At 35.8% G+C, this 26,312-nt stretch overlaps 1 protein-coding gene across 1 annotated transcript in view; it reads left to right on the forward strand.

The window, feature by feature from the left end:
- LOC124370377 (retinaldehyde-binding protein 1) overlaps nucleotides 1-21,995 on the forward strand; it is a 43,727-nt gene extending 21,732 nt beyond the window's left edge. The window contains exons 2-8 of the mRNA XM_046828663.1: nucleotides 3,277-3,473; nucleotides 8,545-8,704; nucleotides 10,758-10,819; nucleotides 13,165-13,358; nucleotides 20,288-20,404; nucleotides 20,551-20,644; nucleotides 21,584-21,995. Coding sequence (XP_046684619.1) covers nucleotides 3,278-3,473; nucleotides 8,545-8,704; nucleotides 10,758-10,819; nucleotides 13,165-13,358; nucleotides 20,288-20,404; nucleotides 20,551-20,644; nucleotides 21,584-21,750 — 990 coding nt within the window. The 5' untranslated portion in view covers nucleotide 3,277 and the 3' untranslated portion in view covers nucleotides 21,751-21,995. The remainder of the gene's footprint in view (nucleotides 1-3,276; nucleotides 3,474-8,544; nucleotides 8,705-10,757; nucleotides 10,820-13,164; nucleotides 13,359-20,287; nucleotides 20,405-20,550; nucleotides 20,645-21,583) is intronic.
- Nucleotides 21,996-26,312: the final 4,317 nt, after the last annotated feature.

A 26,312-nucleotide genomic window follows, 5' to 3' on the forward strand; every position in this document is an offset into this window, starting at 1 on the left:
AAAATTATTTTCTTTAGTGAATTAAATTTAAGAAAATTAAATGTTGGTAATAACGTGTTACTTAAACTACTGTACCATAACTGTCCACCTATTAAAGAAATTACTTATTTATGAATAAACAATTATAATTCAATCAACTTTGATGTATACGCTGTAAAAATTATTCATATCTTAATATTGGCCAATTTTCATAGAAAATAATTATAATGTGTTCCTAATTACTAATTTAAATGCCTAATTGGAATGATAACATAAAATATTGTCGTTGTTTTTCCGTCTTAAAGAAAGACATGTTATAGGATTGTGACTGAAAACTTTTAAAATTAAAGCAACTGATTTTTAAAATTTTCTCACGGTACCCCCTGAAAAAGTCAATCAATGAGTTTGCCTACTTGACGTATGATAACGGATGCCGTGATTTCTCTGTGGGAGTCAGAAATTAGGCTGCTCGAAACGTGGCCCCCCTCACGTAACCACTGCACCAGCTCGGTCTAGACATTAATCAAATGAATCGTACTCTGAGTAATGCCGTTACGACAAGCCGGAAAAAGAAGTACGCGTAACTTGATACAGTGACGGAGCGAAACGTGCACGAGAAACTGCTCACGGGATGTGACGGGTGTGAGCTGCCAGGCTTGCACTTACTCACAATAAACAATGTAGTTTCAATTAACAACTGCATTAGTGTCTGTGCATTTCTGTGTGGGAATTTTAGTTACATATTTGTCATGAGGCTTTGTAAAAGCAACCTCATTTAATCTGTGGTTTGAAATTACTGGCCAACACTTACTCTGATTATAGTTTTATGTATGTTTCTTTTGACTGAAGGCTCTTTACAGCAAGCTTGACGTATATAAATATTCTATCTGTACGAATAGATCTTTTAATAAAATCTTACAATAGAATTGAATTTTGAGTTTAGCTCCGGTTCACCTTCCTTTTATTGCAGCGTCCGTTATCTGACGCTGTCTTATACTTGACTCCTAGAATTTAGTCATGTTTATTTGAAGAGATCCAAAGAAAGTCGACGACATAGAAGCTCAAAACGAAACATTTACATCTTTTCGACATCAGAGACATCTATAAATAGGTGAAGTTGGTTGGTAGTCTCATTGTCGCATCAGGTACACAATGGAGTGCATTACGATGTGTCTCTAAGCACGGTGGAGCTACCGGGTTTTCTACACATAACTTTAGCTATGGTAGAAAGAGTTGGTTCAATTGAATTCAATTCAATTGTATCTTACAATAGTGTTTCAACGCCGTGTGAACGGAAAACTTATTCGCTACACAGCTTTATGAGTTGTTCTGCTTACACAAGCAGAAGAACTCATAAAGCTGAAAATATTTGTTAGCAATTAATTGTTATTGAAAAATTTTAGCGAACTTCTGACTCCAAATAATGAATAAGACCCCACGTAATAACAATAATATAGTTTCCGAAATAAAGGCTTAATGCATTTTATAATATGAAAAAGGCGAGTGATCTTAGAAGGTCCAAACACTTTTTAACCTCATATGTATAACACAATTTTTTGGCTTCAATCCTAAAAACATAATTTGAAGTTCGTTGACACTGAAGTAGTTTCAGGTAATTTAACTGGTCTGAAACTATTTACAACATCAAGAATTGTGCAAATTTAATTTATGTAATATTGTTCTGCGCCGTCAAGGTCTTCTGACTATATATGCAGAAAAATATATGCATGAAGCTTGTCTTCTGACTCTTCAACAACCGCATAATTAAGAGAGAGATGTGAGAGACTAACACCAGAATCTATATCAATATGGCATTTAATGTAGTACGTTTTATTACAACTTATTTCGATAATTTCCGTATATTATTAATATTCGTAATTAATTAAAATCAATATTTTTCATAGAAACCATCAGGAAGTTATATACAGCACGGTGAAGTTTTCTCAGTGGTAATTCCCCAAGGTCAACCAAAAGATTACAGAAGAGTTAAATGACACATGTGGAAATGCGTCTGGAAAGAACACCATCAACAGTAATATTTAGACATGCTGTATAATTGCGTCGATTAACTGAAGATGACCAGGGATATCATTCATTCTGACGAAATCTAATGACGACAGTTCTATCATCAGGATTTTGTTTTAGTATTCAGGTCGGAGAAGGACATTAAGGCCGCCCAGATACTTACGAACTGAGTAAACTTATCAGCTAATCGTAGATACAACGGAGATGAAATTAATTATACATATAATGAAGAGAAATCTCAATTCTTTTTTCCCCAAAACTGAACAATTATTATATTTTTCTGAATCTTGTATATACCTAACTAATTTTGAACCAGGTGTTATCCTTCTCGTAAATTGATATTTGACATTTTTAGATGACGTATAGGGGAGGACTTTTTTAACAAGTTCTTACAAAAATACTTGATTATAAAGGTCGATATAGACTAGAAAGCTATAAAAATGTGTATCTGAAGTACGTTATAACAAATGGCGAAGAGTAACGTGAATCATACAAATTCGTCGACCGTATCAAGAAATTAATTAAAATTGCTGAAGCGTGGGTAGTGACAACTGAAAACTATGTATTGTAAAAGAGAATAGAATAATTTACTTCACCATTATATTTTTGGAAAATACCAGTTCTGAATCCTATTATCAGAATTAATTACATGTTATCTCTGTATCCCAACTATCGTTAAGCCCATTTATGATTAATTTTGTGTGCAACGTAGCACATACAATTTTTCATTTAGCATTTAACGGCTTTAGACGGTCATATTGTACTCTTTGCTAAAGGCAAAGAACCATTTATTTCATACAATTTTCACGTCTCATTCACTAAGTTATTTAGCACCACTGTTTGTCACTTTTGAAAACTGTACAGTATCCTTTCATTTGATCATGACCTAAATCTGTTTTAGGATTACAATAGATATCCAGTAGACGTAATGTCTTAAAATACTTTTGCCGGAAACCGCGTCAAAACATGTACGAGTAAAATAATAAAAATGGAAAGGAGGGAAGCAATTTAATTATAGTTATTTAGTACGATTAAAAGTCTCTCGTAGAATTGCCTTCACTGTTTGCTCAATGAAAGGAAACCGTCCTTATCGGAAAAAATACTTGAAGTAATTCTGGACTGGATATTTGGCTATAAAATATTTAAGTCCTTTCGAGTGCCACAACCTTCGTCCTACTGGGAACACTTACGTGCTAAGCAGCAGAGGTTGATAACACCTACGTCACTGAGTATTCTACTGCTAACTGCTAACTCTCTGTATGTTTTGTCTAGGATGACGACAACCCGGGTACTGATGTCCAGTTGTTGGTTAGGACTGACGGACCACCAGTACGTGTGTCCACTGGCCGAGCAGGTGCAGGGTGTTGCCCGCCAGGAGCTCAGAGAAGATGAGTCAGCCAGAGACCAAGCGCTGCTGCAACTGCAGGAGTGGATCTCTAAAAATAGAGATCTCCACAACTGTAGGACTGGTCAGTACATTTAGAGATACTCTGTTTTAAACATATTAAATTTGCCATTTTTACCCCACATATGTTGTTATACACATTTACTGAAACTCCTTAATTTTTTTACGTGGAATATAAAGGTTGTCTGTCAGCTAATATTTAACCACATTAATTGCCGAGCCACCCTATTGTAAAAGAAACATTATCATCACAAAAAAGTATCCAACTAAGTGTAATACTTACATGTTGTACGAACATAAAACTTTTAGATTACACCAAAGTCTCATTTGACCGAAGCCAATAGGACCGAGCTAATTCGGTTTAACGAACATTCAGTAAATACAAGTAATATGCATAATCAACTTTTTTATGGCTACTTCTTTGTTAAAAGTGCATTAAGTATGCTGTGGGTAGAAATGACATTAGAATACATTGATTATACTGCAGATCGTATGTATGATCGTTGTTTATTTGTCTAAAAGTAAAACATGTAGGCAAAAATGTTTTTGCTTATCTATTCGGGTTTCGGTTAATCTAAACTATATTATAGACTATTCAATTCTTTTTGTTATTGTAATTAATGAATGAATTAATAATTGTCACAGCCAATATTATTGAAAGGAGTACAATAAACCGCTCGCTTTACTACTCAACAACACGTCCGCAATATACAAGATAGTGTATGGATAAATAGTATCTCTAACCCCAATACTCTAGAAATGTAACACTCAAGGTTTTCAGCATTATTTAAAAATTTCGTAATCTACCAGTCGTAATGGGTGAGTCAAAACCCTAATGTATATATCCACAACAATAGTTTTTTAAATAACTTCTACCCCGTAAACGGAAACTAATTGTGAAATGAGTTGACATATCACAGGAATGTGACGATAAAAAGATAATTGGCACCCAAGTACTGATTGCTTTTAATTCATGCTCAATATCATAGCATAGGTATTCATTTTTACTATAGTATTATGTTCAGTTCGTAAGGCTGTTACTAGACCAACCAAATGATAAATGAACTAAAACAGTGTTGGTTACAAATGTATATCACTACCCTGAAGAAGTGTAGCTCTTTATTAACTAGACAGTCGAGATTTTAGACTCAACTCATCATTAGCTGTGATACATCCAGATTATGTTCCAAGTGAATGTAAAACAATAGTCTTTATTCACTCTGTTCTAGTTCTCTAATGTTTATGGAAACTTCCAATTCTAGTTCTATTCTAGAAAGAATAAACAGAATAAAGATAGATAGATAGATAGAAAAACCAGTTTGCCATTCCTTAGGTAATAGTTAAGAAATTGTACAAAATGTTAAATCTATAGCCCAATTCGTTCTCGGAATATTCTGCGGAAAGTTAAACTTCCGCAGCGAACAGACAGACAAGCAAACAAAGAGAAGATACATTTTCCCTACTTCCTGAGTGACAGGATTCGCTTCGCCAAGAGTAAACAGAACGTCACATTTTTGTAAACTATTGAGTTTACGGTCTTCCATAAAAAGTAATTCTGTGTCATAGTCCAACCAGCATTCGATTAAATGACAGTGCAACATCATACAGAGTCACACCAAAATAATCTGTTTTGAACCAGCTCTAACATGAATTCGAATGATATATTTTATCCGATGATTTTAAAAAGTGAGCAGATAAACTAGTTCACCGAATATCATCCCCACTTCTTCACATATTGATAGGATCCCTACAAAGCGCATAATAGTGCAAAGCCGATTTTTCGCTTGAAATAAAACAGGTTTTCTATGTAAAATCACTCACAGGTTTTCACCAGCCCTCACAAAATGTTAAGTGCAAGACGAAAAGAGGTGACGATGTGTTTAAAACTACTGTGTGTTCAAATAATAGACAAGGCACTAAGAGAACACGTGCAAGAAACTGTTACACCAGCTGTCCATCTGCTAGCAATCCATTGCACATGGTGAAAGCTGGAAATCCACACAACTGTAAAATCCAAAGGTCTACTACTTCCTATCATTAGCACGCCCACCTTCCTTGTGGTGACCGGTCTCAACCTCAGAGGGCAATTGAACACAAGTCGAGATTACGCGCCACGCTGCAGCTCTAATTGACTTCCGAACTCAGACCATAACAGAGAACTCAGATGTTACAGAGCTTGTTATCTGGAGACTGACTGTTCGCATTTTGTGGTCATGGTGCCAGAGGTAGATACCACATTCAATTAGTAAACCCACAATACCTTTTACTCTGTGGACAGTAACGGAACTAAGACTGGTTTTGAATTGTAGCCTCGATGGTATAAATTGCTGCCGAGAATTGACCTCATTGTCACCTTCTGATCGTTCTAAGTTAAAACTTACATCTCAGCTGACTTTAGAGTAAGGATGTAGAGTCAGTCGGGATGTCAAAAAGCTTACGAACTGAACAACTTGATGAATAAATGAACGTCAGCTGGTTGCACAAGAACACAGTTATATAACCTCACGCGCGGAATCGAATGAATTTAAAAGCGATAATAATATTAAGATCAGCAGCCCCTAGAGGCATTGTCATATTTTTCCTAATCTTTTACACTTCTCTTTCTCATGTTTTCTTTCCTTACTAGACGTTCTTCAAAGTAAGCTCTCTTAGAGACTTAATCATCATTTAACCAAAAATAATAAAACATTTCAATTAACTTAGAAATGTATATAATCTGAAAATTTTGTCTCGCCGTACTGTATTAGTATTATTATTTATATCCCATAAATCTGTACCTTATGTGTTTGTATAAGACTAATACTATCTGAGACGGACATTTTCGTAGTAAGTGTCATGTAACGAACATCACACAAAATAAATTTACTGTATGTGGTGTACGTCCCACGGAGAGGTATTGGTTTAACTAACTTAATTTCTGACATTTAATTTAATGTACCAAACGCCATATCTTCATCTGGACACCCTTAGAAGTATGTTTCTCATTCTAGACCTCAGGTGACATAGAAACTGACTCAGTATTCAAATTCCGACTCAGTGTATAGGATCCGCCCAATCGAAGATATTGAGCTGCTTCTGTGGCATTGTGAAATAGTGCTCATCGGTGTAATGCTCTAGATTCCGCAAAAGTGACCTTAGATAACCGTGATGTAACCCACAGCGCTGGGCGCAGGACGTTTCCCACTGGACCGTGTAAGTGGAACACCGCCGCTCCGTCGCGGTGCTGCGCTTCACGGTAGACTGACCTTTGTGACAATCACTCTATCAGCTGAGCAGTCTGCTCTACAGCTGATCTATCAGCTGATATCAACCTTCCCTCGCTTTCACCGAGGCCCACGCCATTGTACGAGGCGGAATAACATGAATAATCCAGGCTGAATTATACAGGGAACGACCACCGGACCTCGATGTCTGTGTTTATTTGCAGCCCATTGAACAGAACCCCGCCATGAGGTGCTATTACCGCGATCGATGACGTGTGAATGTCATGTTTATATACCGCGTTAGCCAACCTAACTGTAGTCCATTCAGCATAAATGTATGATAAGCATAAAGAGATTAACCGCCGCGCCGCATTAATGAGAGAGGCCGTTTTGTAATGTCTAATTTAAATATGTATTAAAAGTATAACGGTTCTTAGTTTTGTCTGTTAAATAACAGACAATGTTATTTTACCTAAATAGGTAAAATAAATTACGATAATTTTGTACGATAGTAATTAATTAAATTTATTATTAATAGTAACATCTAGCAGTTCCCCGCGGCTTCATACGCAATTTTCTAAATCAAAGGGCATAGCTTTGTTAATGAATGTATGATGTAATATGATGGAGCCCTTCATTTTATTTAACTAAAGTAGGAAAATCTGGTACATATTATTTCAGTATCTATATTTTAGAGATTCAAAACATAAATACAAGTTAAGTTTAAGTTTTGTTTTATTAATAAATATATACATATAAGTCTCGAAAACCCAATTTGGTCAAAAATTGTCAACGTCTGTGTAGATTACTTTTCTATCTAAGATATTTCAAGTGTCATAGTTGATTTTGTCTTGTGTCCCGATCAAGAAAATATATACCAACAAAAACTGACTTAGATTGCAAAGCGTCTACTTTCGACTCTTTTCATTTACTTTCTGTCTAAGACTTTTCAAGTGCCATAGTGATAGTTTGCTTTGTTGTCCCGATAAAGAAAATAAGTAACTAACGTACGACTGAAAAGTTACTGAAAAGTTATATGTATATATCTGCGAAAAGAGTCAGACACGACTGATTAAATTCACTTCCACTCTAACTTGTTTACGGTTCTTCACTTGAGTTTATGCTTTTGCACTAACCAAGAAAATAAACACTTAGGTTGATTTTGGAATACAACTTCGATTCATAAGTCTTTATTCATAGTAATAATAAACACTTACCCGCACACCACTTACTTCGGGGTTTTAACACGATCAGGAAAATACGTGCATGCGTAAGCTTAAAAAGACTACTTTAGCCAAAATGCATCTACTTCCGTCGCTTGTATCTTCTTCTGATAAAAAGGAAAGAGTGTGCCATCCCTTCGCTTTCCTTTAACTACAGTAAAATTGTTACGGTAGACCACCAGTTTCGATAACCTTATGTGCAAAACACTCATATTTGTTCATCAAGGTGGATTTTAGAACACCGTTTAAATATTATTATATAGCTTATCAGACATTATGCATAATATTTACCTGAATGTCTGTCCTTAGGTCACAGCTTTCTGCTGAGGTACCTGCAAATGAAGAAGTTTAGCGTACCGATGGCTTATCAGACATTATACACAATATTGACCTGAATGTCTGTCCTCAGATCACAGTTTTCTGCTGAGGTACCTGCAAATGAAGAAGTTTAGCGTACCGATGGCTTATCAGACATTATACACAATATTGACCTGAATCTCTGTCCTCAGATCACAGTTTTCTGCTGAGGTACCTGCAAATGAAGAAGTTTAGCGTACCGATGGCTTATCAGACATTATACACAATATTGACCTGAATCTCTGTCCTCAGATCACAGTTTTCTGCTGAGGTACCTGCAAATGAAGAAGTTTAGCGTACCGATGGCTTATCAGACATTATACACAATATTGACCTGAATCTCTGTCCTCAGATCACAGTTTTCTGCTGAGGTTCTTGCGGGTTAAGAAATTCAGCGTACCGATGGCTCAACAGACGTTACTAAAATACCTGAACATGCGTCAGCAGCTTCCGCACCTCTGTCTTCAACTCGACTTCCTCAGCCCTTCCCTTAACGCACTGTTTAACAACGGGTAAATACGTAACTATAAGTGAAACCAAATCCTTGTACTATGCAACACTAGATTTATTTGTATCATAGATCAGGGACGATTAAATCACAATTAATTGATAACTGACGAAGTTTTCAGCCCTTCCCTTAACGCACTGTTTAACAACGGGTAAATACGTAGCTATAAGTGAAACCAAATCCTTGTACTATGCAACACTAGATTTATTTGTATCATAGTTAAGGGACGATTAAATCACAATTAATTGATAACTGACGAAGTTTTCAGCCCTTCCCTTAACGCACTGTTTAACAACGGGTAAATACGTAACTATAAGTGAAACCAAATCCTTGTACTATGCAACACTAGATTTATTTGTATCATAGATCAGGGACGATTAAATCACAATTAATTGATAACTGACGAAGTTTTCAGCCCTTCCCTTAACGCACTGTTTAACAACGGGTAAATACGAAACTATAAGTGAAACCAAATCCTTGTACTATGCAACACTAGATTTATTTGTATCATAGATAAGGGACGATTAAATCACAATTAATTGATAACTGACGAAGTTTTCAGCCCTTCCCTTAACGCACTGTTTAACAACGGGTAAATACGAAACTATAAGTGAAACCAAATCCTTGTACTATGCAACACTAGATTTATTTGTATCATAGATCAGGGACGATTAAATCACAATTAATTGATAACTGACGAAGTTTTCAGCCCTTCCCTTAACGCACTGTTTAACAACGGGTAAATACGAAACTATAAGTGAAACCAAATCCTTGTACTATGCAACACTAGATTTATTTGTATCATAGATAAGGGACGATTAAATCACAATTAATTGATAACTGACGAAGTTTTCAGCCCTTCCCTTAACGCACTGTTTAACAACGGGTAAATACGAAACTATAAGTGAAACCAAATCCTTGTACTATGCAACACTAGATTTATTTGTATCATAGATCAGGGACGATTAAATCACATTAATTGATAACTGACGAAGTTTTCAGCCCTTCCCTTAACGCACTGTTTAACAACGGGTAAATACGTAACTATAAGTGAAACCAAATCCTTGTACTATGCAACACTAGAGATCATAGATCAGGGACGATTAAATCACAATTAATTGATAACTGACGAAGTTTTCAGCCCTCCTGGATCCGACCTTCCATCAAAAGTGTATGAGTAAAATGTACAGTTTTGAATAATAATTGTTTTGTATTGAGGTCTCAAAGAATGTATGATTCAACAAATTTGAGATTTTAAATAATTGCTATGGGCATATCCACACAACAAAAACGGGACGTTATATTATTAAAAAAAGGAACAGGCTAAGTCATCATCTGGTGGAAATATCCCACTACAGCTTTCATGACACCTGGCTGTTTTATAAAATAGATACTCAGTAAAATAATAATTTTTAGTGGAAGTTATCTCAAACAGAACTCCACATAAAAATACAGACCCTAAATTACAAATGGATTGCCTATCAGATAAGATTAAGATATAAGATTTAAGATTTAAAAAAATATACAATAGAATAGGTGGCGTGCAAAAACACAGCTGCATTGACTTCTATCTATTGGTAGATGCTGACTGCTGATGTAAACATTTTACTTGTAAACAAATTATTATTTGATGTTTCTGTACCCTTCTCTAACCTGCTATTCAACTTCAAGTAAATATAAAATGGCTAGATACATTTCTAACTTATCTCCATCGAATTTAAGACAAACTACATCGTGTTCTTATACAGTTCAAATTGTCTCTCAACTCACATAATGTTGCATCAACTTTATCAAATTAATGATGGCTAAAAATTCAGTTTAATATTTTAATTTATAAACCAAAAGTAGTATACTATTTAAATTAAAGTTAAACTCTTGTTATGATAACATTTTTGTAATATGAGCATATTCGTGCACATATGTATGAACAAATCTATAATTTATAAAAATATCCAAGTCTGAACAATGGATAATGTACAAAGTATGTTGCCAAGGCTTAGCGTATAATATAGTGCATACAAATTTTAAAATATTTGTTATTTATTTTGTGTTTACAGCTACATATTCGCTTCTCCGGTAAGGGACCGAAACGGTAGAAGAGTTGTCGTTTCAATTGCACGTGAGTATCATTTTAATTTGATTGTTCTGTTTGTAAATTTAAAAAATAAGCTGGATCGATTTGTTACGTATATGTAATATTAAATGTTTATCAAATGTACGAGAGTAATAAATCTGGGGTGAACATTCATGTAGTTCACATCGTAGCTGAGCACTGCAAGCACATTTCAAATCTTGAGATATTTTCGCCACGTTATTTTATTGGTTTTTATTTTTATTTCGAGTGAAAAGGTATAAATGAAACGGGCAGAGCCCTTGATGCACATCCCCTTATAAAGGTGAGTGGAGAGGGTAGAGCTGTATCATAATTTACTGATGTGCAGTCAGTCAGCGACCAGTATAACTTCTTTATCAAATGCTGCCACATTTTTAAGTCTTATGACGTCATTTTTTTGCAATTCTTTTCTTTCTTGATAATTACTAAGATGTTTTTATTATGTTAGATAATATTATTAAATTATTGCATATTAATTTTTGTTGGATTCTATCGTATGTTTGGGTCTGTAAATACGTTGGGCAATGGCCGATTTTTCGTATATGGTATGTGTTGTGTGTCTAATACATTTACGGACTCGTATAAATATAAAACGTGTCTCCTAATGTAGGTTGAGGCACAACTACATGGAATTTCTTATATTTCAGGTTTCAGTCACACACAGTGTTCTTTACTGATATAAAATAATTCTTCAATTTCTGAGTCAGCTTAAATGCTGGTGGGGTATTTAGAGTTTGTAACATCCAACTATCATCATTGCATTATTTGCTGATCGGCAGAAAGAAAAATGATCGCTGATTGGTTGAGGTTCAGCCAATTATGACACAGCTCCAACCCCACCACTCACATTTATAAACATATGCGTATTACTAGTTCTATAAACTTCAGTTTAATGTTTTTTTTTTTTTTTACTAAAATGGGTTTCCTCGATAATTCGAGAGAGAAAACTTGACTATATTTACTACACAATGGGAATCGATGAAAAATATTTTTATTTATACGTAAATAAATATTACCAGAAATCGACTCTCGCCAAATAAACATTGTAATATCAAAGTAGACGTGTATTGCGAACACTCTCTCCTGTCACATATGACACCTTAGACTTTTGACTCTTAACACGACCATAGACTTTTGAAAATTACAGGTTGTCTTAAAAAGTAAACAATGTAAATAGCATTCGTATACAATATAAAAATTAATCTAACTAAAGGTAAGTTTGAATATTCAAGAAAATAAAACTAATTACTTTACAGACATTTTTGCTTTTTTGATCGCACATTTGCTATTTTAGGATTTAGATTGTTTACAATTTGTCAAACATAAAATAGTTATTTTTGAATATTTCTAAATAATACATGTATATTGAACTTTAAAATGTTTTAACATACTATTTAAAATTGAAGTTCTGTGACAACCAATAAAACAATATATTTATTGGTAATATTTAGTTAGTTTGTTAATTATGAATTATTGCCTCTAAAATGAAACGGGCGATGTTCAATACTTTTAAAACATTGTAACATAAACTTTTATTGTGTAAATCAATCTTGTTTTTATAGTATTGTTTATCGTATAGATGATCATTACCATATCGTTTTTATATAATTTTCACCCTGATATTTTTATAAAACATAAAAAATATAAACATTTTAGAACTCATGAAAACATTTTATTGATATGTGTTTTGTAGCCTTTCTTATATATAAGGATTAAACTTTAATAAAGATCAAAGGAGTATTTCTTGAAAAATTGCTTGGCGCACAAAACTTAAGACATGATATTTTAAGCTGTATAAATATTAGAAAGTTATAAAATTATTAAAACGTTGCTATGTTATTTTAGCATATTGCATAATATGTACACACAAATTTGAGAAATTATCCTTTGGGACGGCTCGAATTCAGTTGGTCCAGAGGAACCCAAAACCAATTTTCAACACAGCATGGAAAATTATTTAAAAAATAACAGGACCTCTCTTATCCACATAATTCTATATTAAAAACATAATAGTTTAACTCGAGGTCTAGCCTAAAGTGATGAAAAGGAAAATAATATACTGTTCTTTTTATAGATTGTTATCGATATTGTTATAGATATTGGTTGATATCTTGTAAGCCTTCAAGATGGTGGTTGGACTTTAAAACCATTGAAAGCTTTATTTAAAGGGTTTTTATAGAAGGGCCGGTACGAATTAACCTTCAAAACTATTACTCGTATATTCAGTCTGATATATCAGCTGCTCATATTCATCCGGCTGTGCAGAAAGAGAGGATTTTAAAATTATCTCTGTAACTAAACACACTCAAAATAGCTAGGTGTTAGTTTATCTGTTTCTTTGGCGTTTGCAGAGAATTTCGACCCGTATAAGTTCACGAACAGCGACATGTCCAAGGCCCACATGATAACGTACGAGACCCTACTGGAGGATGAGGAGTGCCAGGTGATGGGGTTCACTCACGTGGGAGACGCTAAGGGTGTTTCAGCGGCTCACATCACCCTCTGGTCACCCATTGAGTTCTCCAATCTCATCCGCTGGGGAGAGGTCAGTAATGTTCAGGAGTCCATGTAGCTGTTTTACTGCGTCTGTACATACACTCCATAATCTAAGTTTATATTGAAGTAGTGCACACTTTAAATGACCATAACAAGTCATTAGTACTGTGTGTTAAACTTACTATTATTACAAGGAATAAAACTTACTACTGACAATTGATGATTTTAAACGATAACACACATTGGGACTTTCTCCATGCGATCCGATATATTTTCTATAAAACGATACTTAGAAATATTGTGTATGCTCTTGTAACATTTTAATTTTAACACGCATGAGAATTTATAACTCAACAAAGTTACTGTCGTAAAGTATACCTTTGGGATGTCCATTATTATACTTTGCTGATTTGTTATTTTCTATGGATGCTTAATATGATGCCCTACGTCTTGACAATTGACAATAAAAATAACAGTAAGTTCTTGAAATTTAGTATTTCCGATTATGAAACACATGAAGATGGTACATTTCTGAAGTTCTCTTATCCTTTAGATTATACTTTTAAAATCATAAGCAAAAGTTGAAAAAACGGCATTGTTTTAGTAAGGAATTGAAAATGTTAGAATATCATGGAATATATAATTGTGCATAAAGTGTTCTTTTGCCCTATTTACCCCTCATAACCAGCTTACTTAATCATATTTTGAATAGAGTACTATGCTATACAATGAGATCCACGTGTCCGCCATTCTTCGCTGTGTTTATGACTTCGTCCGCTCAACGAACTTTTACCATGTTGCAGCAATCACACACTATGATACACAAAGAGATCTACTGTGACCACGTATCTGCCGCTCTTCGCTGTGTCCATGCCTTTATCCGCTCGTTGTATGATGAAATGTTATCATGTTACAGCAATCATACCCTATGGTACACAAAGAGGATAAATGTGTCCACGTATCTGCCGCTCTTCGCTGTTGTCCATGCCTTTATCCGCTCGTTGTATGATGAAATGTTATCATGTTACAGCAATCCATACCCTATGATAACACAAAGAGATCTACTGTGTCCACGTATCTGACGCTCTTCGCTGTGTCCATGCCTTTATCCGTTCGTTGTATGATGAAATGTTATCATGTTACAGTAATCATAACCCTATGGTACACAAAGAGGATAAATGTGTCCACGTATCTGCCACTCTTCGCTGTGTCCATGCCTTTATCCGTCGTTGTATGACAAACCTATTATCATGATGCAGCAAAGCCTAGCCTATGATACACAATGAGAACCAATGTGTCACCGTATCTGCGCTCTTCGCTGTGTCCATGCCTTTATCCGCTCGTTGTATGATGAAATGTTATCATGTTGCAGCAAATCACACACGATGATACACAAAGAGATCTTACTGTGTCCACGTATCTGCCGCTCCTTCGCTGTGTCCATGCCTTTATCCGCTCGTTGTATGATGAAATGTTATCATGTTGCAGCAATCACACACGATGATACACAAAGAGATCTACTGTGTCCAATACCTATCTGCCGCTCTTCGCTGTGTCCATGCCTTTATCCGCTACGTTGTATGATGAAATGTTATCATGTTACAGCACAATCATTACCCTTATGGTACACAAAGAGGATAAAATGTGTCCACGTATCTGCCACTCTTCGCTGTGTCCATGGCCTTTATCCGCTCGTTGTATGACAACCTATTATCATGATGCAGCAAGCCTAGCCTATGATACACACAATGTGAGAACCAATGTGTCCACGTATCTGCCGCTCTTCGCTGTGTCCATGCCTTTATCCGCTCGTTGTATGATGAAATGTTATCATGTTGCAGCAATCACACACGATGATACACAATGAAATAAAAGATCGTGGTGTTACTGTGTCCACGTAATCTTTTTTTGCGCTACTTCGCTGTGTCCATGTCTTAATTTTTTTATTACTTTTTCCTTTATCCGCTCGTTGTTTGATGAAATGTTATCATGTTGCAGCAATCACACACGATGCTACACAAAAGAGATCTACTGTGTCCTATCTGCCGCTCTTCGCTGTGTCCATGCCTTTATCCCGCTCGTTGTATGATGAAATGTTATCATGTTACAGCAATCATACACATATGATACACAAAGAGATCTACTGTCTCCACGTATCTGACGCCTCTTCGCTGTGTCCATGCCTTTATCCGCTCGTTGTATGATGAAAATGTTATCTTGTTACAGTAATCATACCTATGTACACAAAGAGGATCTCCAATGTGTCCCACGTATCTGCCACTCTTCGCTGTTGTCCATGCCTTTATCCGCTCGTTGTATGATGAACCTGATTATCATGATGCAGCAAGCCTAGCTATGATACACAATGAGAAACCATGTGTCCACGTTATTCTGCCGCTCTTCGCTGTGTCCATGCCTTTATCCGCTCGTTGTATGATGAAATGTTATCATGTTGCAGCAATCACACAACTCGTTGATACACAAAGAGATATTACTGTGTCACGTATCTGCCGCTCTTCGCTGTGTCCATGCCTTTATCCGCTCGTTGTATGATGAAATGTTATCATGTTGCAAGCAATCACACACGATGATACACAAAGAGATCTACTGTGTCCCACCTATTCTGCCGCTCTTCGCTGTGTCCATGCCTTTATCCGCTCGTTGTATGATGAAATGTTATCATGTTACAGCAATCACATACCCTATGATAACAAAGAGATCTACTGTGTCCACGTATCTGACGCTCTTCGCTGTGTCCATGCCTTTATCCGTTCGTTGTATGATGAAATGTTATCATGTTACAGTAATCATACCTCTATGGTACACAAAGAGGATGCTAAATGTGTCCACGTATCTGCCACTCTTCGCTGTGTCCATGCCTTTATCCGCTCGTTGTATGACAAACCTATTATTCATGATGCAGCAAGGCCTAGCCTATGGATACACAATGAGAACAATGTGTCACGTATATTGCCGCTCTTCGCTGTGTCCATGCCTTTTATCCGCTCGTTGTATGATGAAATGTTATCATGTTGCAGCAATCAACACGAGATCGATGATACACAAAGAGATCTACTGTGTCCACGTATCTGCCGCTCTTCGCTGTGTCCATGCCTTTATCCGCTCGTTGTATGATGAAATGTTATCATGTTGCAGCAATCACAACGATGATACACAAAGAGATCTACTGTGTCCACGTATTCTGCCGCTCTTCGCTGTGTCCATGCCTTTATCCGCTCGTTGTATGATGAAATGTTATCATGTTACAGCAATCTTAACCCATTATGGTACACAAAGAGGATAAATGTGTCCACGTATCTGCCACTCTTCGCTGTGTCCATGCCTTTATCAGCTCGTTGTATGATCAACCTTATTATCATGATGCAGCAAGCCTAGCCTATGATACACAAAGAATGAGAACCAATGTGTCCACGTATCTGCCGCTCTTCGCTGTTGTCCATGCCTTTATCCGCTCGTTGTATGATGAAAATGTTATCATGTTTGCAGCAATCACACACGATGATACAACAAAGAGATCTACTGTGTCCACGTATCTGGCCGCTCTTCGCTGTGTCCATGCCTTTATCTCGCTCGTTGTATGATGAAATGTTATCATGTTGCAGCAATCACACACCGATGATACACAAAGAGATTACTGTGTCCACTATCTGCCGCTCTTCGCTGTGTCCATGCCTTTATACGCTCGTTGTATGATGAAATGTTATCATGTTACAGCAATCATACCCTATGATACACAAAGAGATCTACTGTCTCCACGTATCTGACGCTCTTCGCTGTGTCCATGCCTTTATCCGCTCGTTGTATGATGAAATGTTATCATGTTACAGTAATCATTACCCTATGGTACACAAAGAGGATAAATGTGTCCACGTATCTGCCACTCTTCGCTGTGTCCATGCCTTTATCCGCTCGTTGTATGACAAACTATTATCATGATGCAAGCAAGTAATCTAGGCCTATGATACACAATGAGAACCAATGTGTCCACGTATCTGCCGTCTTCGCTGCTGTCCATGCCTTTATCCGCTCGTTGTATGATGAAATTTTATCATGTTGCAGCAATCACACACGATGATTACACAAAGAGATCTTACTATGTGCTCCACGTATCTGCCGCTTCTTCGCTGTGTCCATGCCTTTATCCGCTCGTTGTATGATGAAATGTTATCATGTTGCAGCAATCACACTCGATGATACACAAAGAGATCATACTGTGTCCACCTATCTGCCGCTCTTCGCTGTGTCCCATGCCTTTATCCGCTCGTTGTATGATGAAATGTTATCATGTTACAGCAATCATACCCTATGATACACAAAGAGATTACTGTCGTCCCACGTATCTGACGCTCTTCGCTGTGTCCATGCCTTTATCCGTTCGTTGTATGATGAAATGTTATCATGTTACAGTAATATACCCTATGGTACACCAAAGAGGATACAATGTGTCCACGTATATGCCACTCTCCGCTGTGTCCATGCCTTTATCCGCTCGTTGTATGACAACCTATCTATCATGATGCAGCAAGCATAGCCTATGATTACACAATGAGAACCAATGTGTCCACGTATCTGCCGCTCTTCGCTGTGTCCCATGCCTTTATCCGCTCGTTGTATGATGAAATGTTATCATGTTGCAGCAATTCACACACGATGATACACAAAAGAGATCTTACTGTGTCCACGTATCTGCCCGCTCTTCGCTGTGTCCATGCCTTTATCCGCTCGTTGTATGATGAAATGTTATCATGTTGCAGCAATCACACACGAGATACACAAAGAGATCTACTGTGTCCACCTATCTGCCGCTCTTCGCTGTGTCCATGCCTTTATCGCTCGTTGTATGATGAAATGTTATCATGTTGCAGCAATCACACACGAGATACTCAAAAGAGATCTACTGTGTCCACCTATCTGCGCTCTTCGCTGTGTCCATGCCTTTATCCGCTCGTTGTATGATGAAATGTTATCATGTTACAGCAATCATTCCATATGGTACACAAAGAGGACTAAATTGTGTCACACGTATCTGCCGCTCTTCGCTGTGTCACATGCCTTTATCGCTCGTTGTATGATGAAATGTTATCATGTTGCAGCAATCACACATCGATGATACACAAAGAGATTACTGTGTCCACCTATCTGCCGCTCTTCGCTGTTGGGTCCATTGCCTTTATCCGCTCGTTGTATGATGAAATGTTATCATGTTGCAGCAATCACACACGATGATACACAAAGAGATCTATGTGTCCTACAGTATCTGCGCTCTTCGCTGACGTGTGTCCATGCCTTTATCCGCTCGTTGTATGATGAATGTTATCATGTTGCAGCAATCACACACGGAGATACACAAATGAGATCTACTGTGTCCACTATCTGCCGCTCTTCGCTGTGTCCATGCCTTTATCCGCTCGTTGTATGGATGAAATAGGTTATCATGTTACAGCAATCATACCCTATGGTACACAAAGAGGATAAATGTGTCCACCTATCTGCCACTCTTTCGCTGTGTCCATGCCTTTATCCGCTCGTTGTATGAAATGACAACCATATTATCATGATGCACTCTTCGCTGTTGTGCATGCCCTTTATCCAGCTGCGTTGTTGAAACTAGCCTATGATACACAATGAGAACCAATGTGTCCACGTATCTGCCGCTCTTCGCTGTGTCCATGCCTTTATCCGCTCGTTGTATGATGAAATGTTATCATGTTGCAGCAATCACACACTATGATACACAAAGAGATCTACTGTGTCCACGTATCTGCCGCTCTTCGCTGTGTCCATGCCTTTATCCGCTCGTTGTATGATGAAATGTTATCATGTTGCAGCAATCACACACTATGATACACAAAGAGATCTACTGTGTCCACCTATCTGCCGCTCTTCGCTGTGTCCATGCCTTTATCCGCTCGTTGTATGATGAAATGTTATCATGTTACAGCAATCCTATACCCTATGATACACAAAGAGATCTACTGTGTCCACGTATCTGACGCTCTTCGCTGTGTCCATGCCTTTATCCGCTCGTTGTATGATGAAATGTTATCATGTTACAGTAATCATACCCTATGGTACACAAAGAGGATAAATGTGTCCACGTATCTGCCACTCTTCGCTGTGTCCATGCCTTTATCCGCTCGTTGTATGACAACCTATTATCATGATGCAGCAAGCCTAGCCTATGATACACAATGAGAACCAATGTGTCCACGTATCTGCCGCTCTTCGCTGTGTCCATGCCTTTATCCGCTCGTTGTATGATGAAATGTTATCATGTTACAGCAATCATACCCTATGATACACAATGAGAACCAATGTGTCCACGTATCTGCCGCTCTTCGCTGTGTCTATGCCTTTATCCGCTCGTTGTATGACGAACTGTTATCATGTTGCAGCAATCCTATCCTATGATACACAATGAGAACCAATGTGTCCACGTATCTGCCGCTCTTCGCTGTGTCCATGCCTTTATCCGCTCGTTGTATGATGAAATGTTATCATGTTACAGCAATCATACCCTATGATACACAATGAGAACCAATGTGTCCACGTATCTGCCGCTCTTCGCTGTGTCTATGCCTTTATCCGCTCGTTGTATGACGAACTGTTATCATGTTACAGCAATCATACCCTATGATACACAATGAGAACCAATGTGTCCACGTATCTGCCGCTCTTCGCTGTTTCCATGCTTTTATCCGCTCGTTGTATGATGAAATGTTATCATGTTACAGCAATCATACCCTATGATACACAAAGAGATCCACTGTCTCCACGTTCCCGCCGCTCTTCGCTGTGTCTATGCCTTTATCCGCTCGTTGTATGACGAACTGTTATCATGTTGCAGCAATCCTATCCTATGAGACACAAAGAGATCCACTGTGTCCACGTTGCCGCTCTTCGCTGTGTCTATGCCTTTATCCGCTCGTTGTATGACGAACTGTTATCATGTTGCAGCAATCCTATCCTATGAGACACAAAGAGATCCACTGTGTCCACGTTCCCGCCGCTCTCCGTTACGTCTATGACTTTGCTCGCTCGAGGTTCTCCAACAAGATGCGCTCCAGATTTATGGTCTGTATTTATTCTATTTATGTCGATTCCCCCGGTCGATTATGTTAAAGTAGTAGTTAAATGTTCATACGCTGCAAGAATTCCTGTATAGCTTACTCGGGTCTGAGGTATTCTAGGGTTGAAATTGATTGCTTTCTTGTGTCTAGATCCACAATTCGATAGAAGAACTTCACCAGAAGGTGGACCCTCAAACTCTTCCTCGGGAGATGGGAGGAGATATCCCGATGAAGGAGATGATAGGTGAGAAACCAAGACGTGACACATTAATATAATTATTGATAATGTTTCTACATAAATTTTAATGATCTTGTAGTTTTAGACAAAGTTCTGTGACGGGCAGTTTTAACTATTCGAGTCTACCTTAGTTTTACCTACTGTTAAAGAAACCTAATCTTACTTGATGATTACCTGGTAAAAAGATTTAAGCAATGGTAACAAACAATAAAATTATTTTGTTTGGTTACCATTTATTATTCAATTTCGGAAGGAAAAAGTAATACCAGACATTATCTTAAAAATCAGAGGTTTGTATAAATAATAACCACATACAAAAACACAGCACGAGCACCCGCGCTATAGTATCGGGGAGAAACATTCAATAATGAGGAGCGATTCCTTGAATGTTCTGTATTATGTTGTTCTTATGTACAATTATTTCATAACATATAAGTGTTTATGTTTACAACAAACAATACACTGCGTTGTAACCAATTTTAAATAATAAAATTATATGCGTCTAGTGGAATCTAGTAGGATCCTGCAGGTGGAATCGAATAGTTAATGTTTTATAAATCGAATAATGTTTTTTATAATCGAATAGTTAAATTATTTGTTTAAGTATTTGTTATCATATATCAGTAATAAAATAACTTATTGTATGCCTATTTATAAACCTTCAAAAATGTTCAAGCTGTGAAGACATACTTGCTGAAAAATTTACACATCTATGGGAGGATTTGAAATGCTTAAAGAATATTGTTACACTTATAAAATAATTAACACAATATCAGTGTTATTGAGACTTTATTTCATCGGTTTAAAAATAGATTGATTTCATTGACGGAGAGAGAACGACACTACCTTAAGAAAAATACATTGGATCCTTAATAAATGTCATTAAAACTTAAAAACATTTTCACTTTTCATTCATTCAAAACGAAACAATGCAAAATGTTCCAGAAATGTTTAAGAAGGAGATGTTGCTGAAAAGGGACCGCCTTTTGGCACTGGACGATATGCGCCTCCTGGACACCAAAGGAATCACTCGGATGCCACACAAAGTATCCAAGAAAAGCATCGACTCCGCGAGCATTACCGGAAGTTTCAGAAAGTTGGAGGTGGACTAGACCTTTAAGTATTGGGGATCTTGACATCTTGAGGACATCGAGATTCCTAGCATACAAAAGAGCACTTCGAGTGGAAATCATCACAATACTCTAGTACGTAACCCAGGGAAAACGTTACCATTTGCTGTGCATCTGTCGATTGTTTTATTGTATTGTATTTATAAATATTTTAGTTTATAGTCACGTTTTTGTATATAGTTCATTTTAATGCTTCAATAATATTGTTTAATTAAAATATGAACATATTTGGCTGTGTTATTTCTTATTTTCCCTTTCCATTGACCAAGTTCCCAGTCCTTAGGATCCCCAGGACCTTTCTATCGAGAGTTGTCCCACGGAAAGACGGATAACGATGCGATTTTAAAAAGGCCTTAATAACTCTTGACAAACTATCTTATCTGTTGAGAAGGATTTCATAATTTATCAACACTGTATTTAACTTTTTCGAACAATAAGAAATATTTTTTTCATTCAAATTGCCTAAAAACTTATAACTACACTTATAACATAAAGATATTAAAGTTTGACAAGAAAATCTTATCACTGATAAAACGTAAAATCAATTAATTAATGTCACTAGTTAAAAAGTTTGTTTTACCAAAATCTCTAATAATCAAAGATTTTTTTTACTAAAAGGCTTAGCAACATTAATATTAAATTACACTGGATATATTTTACATTTTTTAATTGAGATAAATATGAGAACCAAGATTATTCATGTACATTACTTGACACGTTTACTGTAATGTTTACAAAAAATACCACGATTAGTCGTTTTCTATTAAATAATAGTTTCTGCCTTTTCCTTAGGCCAATAATCATGAACATCTATTTAAATGAAGTTTCGAGTAACAAACTTATAGATTAGTGCCAGGATCTTCCAGGCATCAGAAGCTTATAGATGCTGGAAGATAAAAAAGGATCTTCTGGAATTTAGTAGTCGAAAACTCCTACAAGGCAGGACCTTTCAGAGGAGAAGAACTGTCAGAAACTAAAAGTACCAGAGTCTAGCGAATTCTACCCATTTAGATACCAGAAGCTCTGAAGCTTGTAACATAATTATTATTCTATGACGCCTGGAAAGATTTAAAAAAACTCACACTGGTTGTGGTCTTCCAAAAGCCAACATTTCTCAGAGGCCAAGATCCTGAGAATGTCCATTGGTCTGGAAATCTACAGTAAAACTTTATTGCAAATCTGCAAATACCAGCAGCTTCAATAGGTCGGTGTCTGACCAAGAGATGAGAGACCGAAAGTATCTACCGATCTAGATGACTGGTAGTTTTAAAAGATAAAAATCCCATAATCTGAAGATTCTCACATTCAAAGAGATGCCACAGACTGATAGGATCGAGGTTCCAAAAAGTCTGTAAAACTTGATATAGATGTTCTTGGCTGAGAACACGTAATAACGTGTTAATATTGAGTGCATACATAAGTAGTGATAAATCCTGACTATTTCTAGTATCTACATCTAGCAATACCTGAAAGATCCAATACACTGATATATATATATATATATATCACGACTCTCTGTGACACTAATATTGATTTCTATTGCAGTTGATAATACTTTGAATTTTAACTTTCGGTATTGCCACGATGTCCTGAAAGTCTCTAGAATATAAAACATACAAACCAATGAACACCTTAGCCTTTGAAAAGCTTGTACTGGTGATTATGATCTTTCAGGTATTGCTAGATGTTGATACTAGAAATAGTCAGGATTTATCACTACTCATGTATGCACTCAATATTAACACGTTATTACGTGTTCTCAGCCAAGAACATCTATATCAAGTTTTACAGACTTTTTGGAACCTCGATCCTATCAGTATATATATAATATTTATGTTGTCGAGTTTGCAGTTGCCAATTTGATCGCCATTCATGATTGGTTTATCATTTATATACATGCTGAGTTTTAGGTCTTCAGTGTTTTCACACATGGAGAAGATAGATTCCAGTTCGAGAAACGAAATATAGACTACTATTTTTGTTAGATATAACGGTGGTAAATGTCCGAAATAGTGTTACCTTTTAAAATTATCCATAGTGAATAAAAAAGTTTAAACAAAAACCCAAGTTTAATTTAATCTGTTGGAAGGGTAAGAATCGATACGTTGTTTCATAACGAGAGCATATGGAATTACAGAGGAAATGTTGCGGTATATGATTATGGTATACCAATAATTGTACATGGAATTGCTTACAATGCTGTTTTTATATTTTGTTCCCCATTTTGTCACTGATAAAAGAGCTAATTTTACCAAACAAATTAATAGCGAATTGTATTTACTAACAAGTTTAGCAACATTAGTATTAAATTACCCTGAATTAGTTTTACATTAAAATCAATATGGCAACCAAGATTATTCGTGTGTGTACAGCAACTATTTTGTGCAAATGTTTCGTTAACACGAATTAAATTTAAATAAGTACCAATTGTTATAGGCCTAGTTGACAATCAATGGATTAGGAACTTTTATAAAGGATAAAAATATACAACAATACAGCATCTACGAATCGAGGTGTATGAGAAACCTGTTTCACACACTGTGTACTCTTTAAATAAACTTTACGATTTTACGGCACGCAGTTATGTCGAATGAAGTAATTTTCTGATAACAAACATATTAACAATCCCATCTTATTGTGTTTCAAAATGTAAAAGACCCTGACTTCTCAAAAGAGACTGGCTGGTGGGAATTGAGTTTCATAATCAGATTTTATTGCCTACTCGACAATAATAATTAACTGATGTTATATTCGCGCTGGATTCTTTCTCGTCCCTCTGCGGAGACGTACGAGGAGTGTAACACTAAATTAATGTATTTTCCATAATTCAAAAACTCACTTTCAATCCCGTAGTCAAAAGCCGTGCCAACACGGTTGATTATTTATTATCAAACACAAAGTAAATTTGTAGAAAAAGTAATTTAAATTCTTAAGTAATATACTGTTAAATATTGCTTAACATAATATGTTAGATTCGATCCATAAATAATGAACGTTATGACATTCTTTATATTATGTGTTGTTCACCAAAACAGTTATTACATACAGTTTACAAACCTCTACAAAAATTATATACTCCAGTATAATTATCATGTTTTAGATTGTGTGAACTATTAAAAACATTTTGCCAGTTTAGATACAAAGATAAGCGTGTTTAAATTTAAAAGATAATTATTTGCCTATTATTTCGCACTTTTTAAAATGTTAATTTGGAAAGCGTATATTTTCATAAACGTTTTTATGAATACATCTCAAATACAAATTATAATATAATAATCATTATATTATAAATATTAAATATTATAACTTACACAGTGCTGCTTTAACATACACACATATGTTTTTATAAAACCTCTTTCAATAATGCTTTAAATTAAGTAACAAATATGTTTTCACTGGCGTCTATTTATGGGAGCATATAATCGTCATTGGCTATTGTAATTGGCTTGATTTATTTCAAAAGTAAAATCAGCTGTTGTCGTTATAATTTTGGTTTTGATATTCATCCGTAATACCAATATTATAAATTTTTAAATTTACAGGTACTTATTTTAAGGAAAGGGGTAATTAATAATTGAATTTGAAACATTGATAGGAATAATAAGACTCATTGTCAGAAATATACTCAGTTAAATTATATGTAACACCACTAGAAGATATACACAGAAGTACACAGTGCCAATTTCGGGTTAAGATTTCATGACATTTTCAAACTGGTGAATGACCTATTACGACCAATTCATTTTTAGTTAATTATCTTAATAAGGTGTCTTAATTATTCTTAATATACTCGAAATATTCAACTCCAAATCTTATATCTCTTGTATTTTGCCTGAAAACAATTCGTTTTAGTTAAATTTTACTATCACGAACGCTGAGTTTATAAACATTTTAATTTTTATGTTCAGACTGTGAACACGTTTTATAAGAGTAGAGGAATAATTTGTGTTTTAATTTCAATTTTACTGGTTAACTACATCCAATTATTTTAACAGCTGTCCTATAATGTGGAGATCTTTAGACAAAATACTACCTTTTTGCTAGTTTCAATTTTGTACGAAACGCCTACAAATAGTAATTGGCATTCTACGAACATGTGTGTTCATAATCTGTGTACTCTGTCTTTAACAGGTGAGAAGATTTACAAGTTTAGTTTTATCACTTTACCTTTTTGTATTAATAGAGATAAGTTATATAATTTACTTTATCCTTGTGTCTCCTAAAGTAGTTAAAAAACTAAGGACATGCGCTTCTTAAATAAAAGAATGCGCTAGAATATGTGTTAGCATTAGTAAGTTCCTAAACGTCCTCGAAATTCTGTGTATTTAATATAATTTATTACGAGTAGTTTCCAACAGATTTTGTTCTGCCCTTGCAATAATAATTGTTCCAACATATCAAGTGCATTTATTATTATTGAAACATATTAGTTAATTCCCTACTGCTTAAAGATTAGAAATATTGGTTGAAGTAATTTTACTTCATTAACTATATAACATTAGTTTTCGATATTTATATTAAATTATCTTAAATCAATTGCATTA

Source organism: Homalodisca vitripennis, chromosome 1 (assembly GCF_021130785.1).
Source record: "Homalodisca vitripennis isolate AUS2020 chromosome 1, UT_GWSS_2.1, whole genome shotgun sequence".
NCBI classification, from domain to species: Eukaryota; Metazoa; Arthropoda; class Insecta; order Hemiptera; family Cicadellidae; genus Homalodisca; species Homalodisca vitripennis.